Below are 8,826 nucleotides of genomic sequence, written 5' to 3' on the forward strand. Positions count from 1 at the left end.
CCATCAGAATAAACTCAGACACCATGAAAATGCGTTTGGACTGGCCACCATTTTGAAAATATCAATTTTTTCCCTGAGGTTTTTAGACGAAAACGAATTAGCCAGTCATATTTAGCATATCCCATATTTGCAAACAGTGTTGAGCAGAAAAAATAATCACATCATTTGAACGTGAACGGTAAATATATCGTAAAAGGTTTTAATTTCATCACGTCGCCTTTTCCTCATTGCGGCATCGGAGGGTTCCAAATTCGTGACGCACGTCATTGTTGAGCCATTGTGACGTCACGTCACGGGAAATGGGATGTAAGATAGACATTTCCTACACCCCTTTCTTACCCTGGACACCTCTATCTGACACACAGGGAAACGAAATATATACATATATAGATAATCAGAAACATATTTCAAAGTCCTGGTGATGGTTAAATATAAAAAAGAGAGGAACAAGTGATAGGGAAGTCGAAGAAACTCTTGTCTTTTTTAAAATATTCATACAAATATATATTTGTCATACCTGTACCTAATCAGTCTGTTTTATTACACGATTTGCAATATAAACGGTTTTTACACTACAAAAATACAGATATTGAATGAAATGATTCGACGAAACTAAAGTGCGTGGTTATAATCCGTTGGTTGAGAAATAAGATCGGAAACAAATAAAGCTTCCAAAATTAATTCACGCAGGAACTCTTGGTTACATGATGATGAAGTTCTACTTTACTCCGCTGTAGGTTTAACGCACATTGCGTACGCAACTTTTGTTGCAAAGAACGAAATAAACCTGAAAATCCAAATGAATAAATACTATTATCAATGAACAAAGTACTATGTTTCCAGATGAGTCCGTGCTATTGCTGAGCGAAAATATTACAAGTTCCATTAAAAAAAGACCACTCTTGTGCAGCAAATAAGCGTTAAATTACATATGTCTATTGCCTGATTTAATGTCACCCAATTTGATGTCATTAATATGTTACAATAACGTCATATCACTGACAAAATAATAATGATGACATTATGATGGTGACATTGGATACTAACAGTATGTCTGCAAGATTTAATATATATTCTTTTTACTGTGATAGTAAAAGGTATGTTGAATTCGTTTTCTGTTTACATTAGAATGATGAATTGCGTCCCGATGTCTCTAGTTAACTCATTGAATTGAAACTCACGTATTTGTTCCACACGTTTCCTTATTACTATATTGAAACGGCCACAAACATATGTATGTATAAACTATTTGGAGACATTTCAGTGAAACATTCACTGTGAATTAATGGTAGGGGAATTTATCAGCAAAATACACTATATATAGTTGCTTATTTGTGATCTTGCTCCGTGTGAGTGAATACTGAAGATTTCTTGTCTTTTTTCGCGGAACTTCCAGAACAGCAGCCGTCCATTCCGAGAAAAGTGGGCGAAAAGGGGATATAATAAGCCCATTTGCACTTCCGTATGTAGCTCATACCAAAGGGCAGGTCATAGGTCTTTAAGGTCATCGCATTAGTGGTACCATCAACATCTGATCCACTATCTTCAAACACCTGTCGCCAGGCAACCAGCCCGCGTTCTTCAACCGTACCTGATTGCAGTGGAAAAACTATTAATTTTATTCGAAATGCCCAATAAAAACAATGCTTTTACGGGAGTATCTATTTTGTTTTCAAAATATTTGATATATGAAAGCTACATTTTGGATATGCATTAGAGCTTTTCCCTGTACGATTCCTACTATGATATGATCAGAATGCATAATCTCTTGAGTTAAAAAATAGCTCTCAGTTATCTTTGATTTAATAAGGAAATGACTAGTACGGGGCAGAAAACAAACACCACCCTATTTCCCAAGAAAAAATAATAAACATTATGTACTTTTATAGCTACCACATGCTTCTCTCTTGCCATAATCAACATAGTGATATGACAGTAGATCATCATTTAAAACGTCTGACCTACCAGGCATAAGGTTGTCCAGGATCAGTGCTGTAAAGCAGGCCATGAAAATGTTGTTTCCCAACAAGGCTGTGATGACCTGTCGAAGTCCGGAATCAACTAAAAGTACGAACAAGTTGGTAATGTATACTACAAAGAGGGCAATATATGAAATGTTATCATAAACAATCAACCTTAAGCATCAAATACTTTATAAGCCGAAATCGACTGAAAACGGTAACGAAGCACGTTGTAATAATCGCAATAGGGACAGCAATCGACATAACAAACCATGCATTTTGAGCTTAAAAGACTACGGAGAATAATCATAAGGGATGACCATAGTTATATTACTAGCAAATGTCACAAGAAACGATATCATTATTAACATTAAAATTATATAACATACACGATTCTAATGATATAGAGTTAGTGGACGTTCCAATGGTCAGTTCAGTAACTAGGTATATAATTACGTTATACACATTTAATGCATGCATATATTAACCACAATAGATATATTAAAATTCAATGACATACGTCAAGCATAAAATCAAAGATCAGCTCTTGGTTATGAATTTGTATCTGCGAGATACTATGTATTACCTTGTGGTAATTTGTGTGCAATCCTTATTGATATCGTAACGTTTTTCAGTAAGAAGATGACGTATTTAATGAAAAAATGATGATATATCTAGGTGCACAGAGACGCATAAACGGAGGTATCATATGATCGAAGAAAAGGATCATCATGTTTCTATATTCTGTTTATCTATGTTACTTACGTTGCAGAAATAAATCTTGATTGTCCGTCAGCCATGGTGGTAGTGCAAGACCAACAAAAAGAGCCATGCCCATCACTATCATATTCCTGGGAGAGTTCAGATCAGCATACTGCAGATTGGACCCTCCAACGGCAGTTAGCACAGCTGCTCATAGAATGAATGTAACTATAATCAACTATGGTAGAAATGACATCGTAGCAACACGACTCGAACTAAACTAACAAATCACCACTATTTGAATTGAATTCAAACGTCATACAACCCATATCAGGTACAAAAACATGTTTCGTTTTCCGATAGCATCTGTTTCAATGTGGTGGAATTAAATATGTAGGGCTTAAACCGTATTATTGATAACCTTTTATGATCGATAATACTTATCTAAATATATATCCTTTATACAAATAAAGATCCATTAAAAAGTCTTACCAAATAAGACGATGAATGCTGCTCCAATAATTGGATCCGGTACAGTAACAACAAAAGCGCTCATCTTAGAGAAGCAGCCAAAGAAAATTAGCATTATTCCAGCCACGAGAACCACACGGCGGCTACCGACCTACCAGTGTGAAAATAACAGGTGAAAGGCAGAAGTGTAGCGTTTATACAAAATGGACACATCGGCACTCCAAGTTGACAAAGAAACACAACAAGGGGCACCGGTGAGACACTTGTCCTTGCAATCAAAGAATCACGAGGATACTGACAGAATACCATAACTATAATCAGAATATGTGATAATCTAGAAGAGTAATCTATAATAGCACATTCTCACACAAATAATTTTAGTAAACAAACCTTGGTTAGACTGATAACGCCGATATTCTGACTGCATGACGTCACACCAAATCCAGATCCAACCAAAATGGCGAGAATGCAATCGATACCTTCTAGAAGAATACCTGGTATAAAACGAAAATCAGTTATATTAACGAGAAAAAAAGGATATAATTGTTTATTCGTTCCTTAATAAATTAATATGATAATAATATATAATGATTAATAGATATATAACACATGTAATTCAGCACCTTGTTTGATACTGATCAGTTAACTTTGCTTGTAAGAGTCATTTTCTGACCTTACCTCGGTAAACATCATTTTTGACCACACGTACCTCTGTTGACAGCAGAAGGTGGAGGGGGCAAAGCCCCGGCTATGCGTGCACACGTGTAATAGTCCCCAATAGACTCGATAATAGAGGTCAACACACCGGCAATCATCCCCACGAACATTGCCGTGTTAAATACAGGTAAACCAAACTTTCCTATTAAAAATAAACAAAATAAATAAAACGCATGCAGAAGTGATAGTAAGAGAGAATAAGTAATTACAATAGCGTTTAAACATAGGAACGTAAAGAATAGAAACAAGGAAACACAAAATTCATCGGAAAACCCGACGAATCGTAATAATATGTATTGGAACCTACGTGCTAGAATTCCATGTTTTACAGATTGAATTGCTTGTAAATACTTCTTTCTTTTAAACTTCACATTTAACGGTAATGGTATTGATCAATAGGCGTCACCGCTCTTCATATGGACATTTAAAAAATAACGTTCTTATTGAATATTAACTATGTCATCAAATAGTAATCATTGCATAATTAAATTGACATACTAGTTAAAATGGACAGACCATATACCTGGATAAGGAATGGAGAACCACGGGGCTTCATACATGATTTCAGTCCGAAGATCCGTCCTTGCATCATAACCGTATGCCGTTTCATCGACTGGGAATACGTTGGTAACAGTCAGGATGTAGCATAGTAACCACATCACACAAACGGATATTATCACCTGGTTACGAACAATGTCATATTGTCATACGTATCAAACTATTGCCTCACAATACACAACATATAACGGTATTGTTTCACGACATGTTACATGTCACGATATTGCTCCGTTAAACAGACCGTAACTCAGTATTGCTTGACAATATGTTACAAACCAGGATATTGCTTCACGTTACGTTATTTATCACAATATTTTTTCATAATACGTTGCGTACAACGATATTGTTTCACTGTACATAACGTATCACAAAATCTCTTCAAGAAACGTTATGTATCTCACAATATGATAGTATCATAATATCTCTTCACGATACATTAGGTATAACGATATTGTTTCATGATACGTTACGTACCATGATGATGCTTAACGACACATAACGCATAATGATATTGTTTCACGATACGTTACGTATCACGATTTGCTTCAAGATACATAACGTATCACAATATCTTACCGATATATTACGTGTCACGATATTTTTACGATACGTTGCGTATCACGATATTTTTACGATACGTTGCGTATCACGATATTTTTACGATACGTTGCGTATCACGATATTGTTTCACAATACATTACGTATAACGATATTGTTTCTTGATAGGTTACGTACATGTACCACGATGTTGCTTCACGATACATAACGCATAATGATATTGTTTCACGATATCTTACGTATCACGATTTGCTTCACGATACATAACTTATCACGATATCCCCTAACGATACATTACGTATAATGATATTTTTCCCCGATACGTTACGATACGTATCACGATATTTCTTCACAGTAAATTACGTATCACAATATCTCTTCACGATAAATTACGTATAACGATATTGTTTACCAATACGTTACGTATCACGATATTGCTTCACGATCCTTCATGTACTAGATATTGCTTCGCAATACATTACATATCAGGATATTGTTTCATGATACGTTACGTATCATGATATTGCTTAACGATACATAACGTAAAACGATATTGTTTCACGATACGTTACGTATCACACGATATTGCTTCACATTATATTACGTAACACAATATCTTTTCACGATACAATACGTATCACGATATGGCTTCACAATAAATTACGTTTCACGATATTGTTTCGCAATACGTAATGTATCACGATATTGCTTCACGATCCTTTATGGACCAAGAAACTACTTCGCAATACATAACGTATCAGGATATTGTTTCATGATACGTAACGTACCACGGTGTTTCTTAACGATACATTACGTATAATGTGATTGTTTCACGATACGTTACGTATCACGATAATGTTTCATAATACGTTACGTACATGTACCGCGATATTGCTTCACGATACATAACGTATAATTATATCTCATAACGATGCATTACGTATAACAATATTGTTTCAAGATACGTTACGATACGTATCACGATATCGCTTCACAGTACAATACGTATCACGATATCTCTTCACGATAGATTACGTATAACGATATTGTTTCACGTTACGCTACGTATCACGATATTGCTTCGCAATGCATTACGTATCAGGATATTGTTTTATGATAAGTTACGTACCACGGTGTTGCTTAACGATACATTCTGTATAACGATATTGTTTCACGATACGTTACATATCACGATATTGCTTCATATTACATTACGTAACACAAAATCTTTTCACGATACAATACGTGTCAAGATATTGCTTCACGATAATTACTTTTAACGATATTGTTTACCAATACGTTACGTATCCCGATATTGCTTCACGATCCTTTATGTACCAGATATTGCTTCGCAATACATTACGTATCAGGATATTGTTTCATGATACGTTACGTATCACGATATTGCTTAACGATACATAACGTAAAACGATATTGTTTCACGATACGTTACGTATCACGGTATTGCTTCACATTACATTACGTAATACAAAATCTTTTCACGATACAATACGTATCACGATATTGCTTCACAATAAATTACGTATAACGACATTGTTTAAAAATACGTTACGTATCACGATATTGCTTAACGATCCTTCATGTACCAGATATTGCTTCGCAATACTTTACGTATCAGGATATTGTTTCATGATACGTTACGTATCACGGTATTGCTTAACGATACATAACGTAAAACGATATTGTTTCACGATACATTACGTACCACGATATTGCCTTACGGTACATTACGTATCACGATTTTGATTTACTATCTTTTATGTACCAAGATATTGCTTTGCAATACATGACGTATCACCCTATCTCTTAACGATACGTTATCTATCTCGATATTATTTCACGATACGCTACGTATCAAGATATTGTTTCATGATATGTTACGTACCACGATGTATGTCGTTTAATGATATGTAACGTACCACGATGTTGCCTCACGATACATTACGTATCATGATATCTCTTCACGATACATTACGTAACACGATTTTTTTCACAATACGTTACGTATCAAGATATTGTTTCATGATACATTAAGTACCACGATATTGCCTTACGGTACATTACGTATCACGATATTGCTTAACGATCCTTCATGTCCCAGATATTGCTTCGCAATACATTACGTATCAGGATATTGTTTGATGATACGTTACGTCTCACGATATCGTTTTACGATACAGTACATATCCTGTATCCTTTATCCTTTATGTACCAATATATTGCTTTGCAATACATGACGTATCACACTATCTCTTAACGATACGTTATCTATCTCGATATTATTTCACGATACGCTACGTATCAAGATATTGTTTCATGATATGTTACGTACCACGATGTATGTCGTTTAATGATATGTAACGTACCACGATGTTGCCTCACGATACATTACGCATCACGTTATTGTTTCACGATACATTACGTTTCACGATTTTTTTTCACAATACGTTACGTATCAAGATATTGTTTCATGATATGTTACGTACCACGATGTATGTCGTTTAATGATATGTAACGTACCACGATGTTGCCTCACGATACATTACGCATCACGTTATTGTTTCACGATACATTACGTTTCACGATTTCTTTTCACAATACGTTACGTATCACGATATTGTTTCATGATACATTACGTACCACGATATTGCCTTACGATACATTACGTATCACGATTTTGATTCACTATCTTTTATGTACCAAGATATTGCTTTGCAATACATTACGTACCACGATATTGCTTTATTATCTATCGAGGGAATAACTGTTAAAAATGAACACAACAAATCATAGATAAGTAGCAAATTAAGTCGATAGAAGTACAAACGAGTTCATCCAAGTATATATGTGAGCCATAACCAAACACATACATCGACCATCAGCATCGGGTACAAATTCAAGTCAATGAAAAAAAGATATAGCAAAAGATTTGTACAAAATCAAAAACATTTAACATTCTACACAAAACTATTTTGAACTAAAGATAATATTCAGAATATTTCGCAAAAAACAATTTTGCTTTACGCAGACTATTCTTGAATACTGTAACATCGTATGGTATAATACACTTAACTATCTCCCATACATATACGTTTGAGCGGTTTCGAGCAAGCTTGTTTAATAGAAAGCGAGATACCCAAAGCAAAAGTAATAGAAACGGTGCCTCTTGAATAACTCACTAGGTGATTGTGTCATCATGTGTTTATTTAACAACGTACGGTAAACCAACACACGAATACACGTTTGTTTGGGGTCCGTGCCTGCCAGCTTTCGATGCATTGTTCGACTGACATTAGCCTAGATGTTTTAACTTACCGAGAACATTTTGTGAAAGACTATGTCTGTTTTCGCCGGGTACTTGGGGCCACTGCAGGGCACTTGTATGGAGAACTTAGGAATACACTCAGATAGGACCACAATAAGGATAATTGTTCTGCAAAAAATCCCAAGGTGGTTTAAACCAGGAATAATTAAACGCTTTACAGAATATAAGGTTCTCGTTATTCCAATGTTCAATGAAGTAAATCCGGGGATCTGATTGGTTAAAAATCTTACAACGAATCCGACTTTAGTAACTTTTATATATGATTGAATGAAACTTGATATAATCTAGTCAGCTGGGTATGAAAATATGTCATACCATCTTAAATCATAACGCTAACTCAAGGTGTTAGGCATCGCTGCTTCTGGAAAATTGTCCAGGTTTTTGAGAATACTCCATTTTATACCATAATTAATGCATAATCGTCCGGTATATATCACATGAATCAAATTATTTGTTTTCTCTTTTTGTGCTAACAGTAAAATAAAATATTTCTGATGATATTTTGTGATCTAA

General features: G+C 34.9%; 1 protein-coding gene across 1 annotated transcript; it reads right to left on the reverse strand.

Annotated features, from left to right (window-relative positions):
- Positions 1-273: 273 nt before the first annotated feature.
- Positions 274-8,377, reverse strand: LOC110462485 (solute carrier family 23 member 1-like). The gene is made up of 8 exons (XM_021516448.1): positions 8,304-8,377; positions 4,375-4,531; positions 3,844-3,993; positions 3,525-3,628; positions 3,156-3,285; positions 2,727-2,870; positions 1,966-2,061; positions 274-1,591 (listed from the first exon to the last, which is right to left on the reverse strand). The coding sequence occupies exons 1-8, from the start codon at positions 8,310-8,312 to the stop codon at positions 1,329-1,331; spliced, it is 1,053 nt and encodes a 350-aa protein (XP_021372123.1). The 5' UTR covers positions 8,313-8,377; the 3' UTR covers positions 274-1,328.
- Positions 8,378-8,826: the final 449 nt, after the last annotated feature.

The sequence above is a fragment of the Mizuhopecten yessoensis genome, unplaced genomic scaffold, assembly GCF_002113885.1.
Source record: "Mizuhopecten yessoensis strain PY_sf001 unplaced genomic scaffold, ASM211388v2 scaffold10797, whole genome shotgun sequence".
Lineage (NCBI taxonomy): Eukaryota > Metazoa > Mollusca > Bivalvia > Pectinida > Pectinidae > Mizuhopecten > Mizuhopecten yessoensis.

Coding starts and splice junctions, on each gene's coding strand:
- LOC110462485 (XM_021516448.1), bottom strand. Junction 2,062..2,726: donor TCAAGATTTATTTCTGCAAC/GTAAGTAACATA, acceptor TCGTACTTTTAG/TTGATTCCGGACTTCGACAG. Junction 1,592..1,965: donor CCTGGACAACCTTATGCCTG/GTAGGTCAGACG, acceptor CACTGCAATCAG/GTACGGTTGAAGAACGCGGG.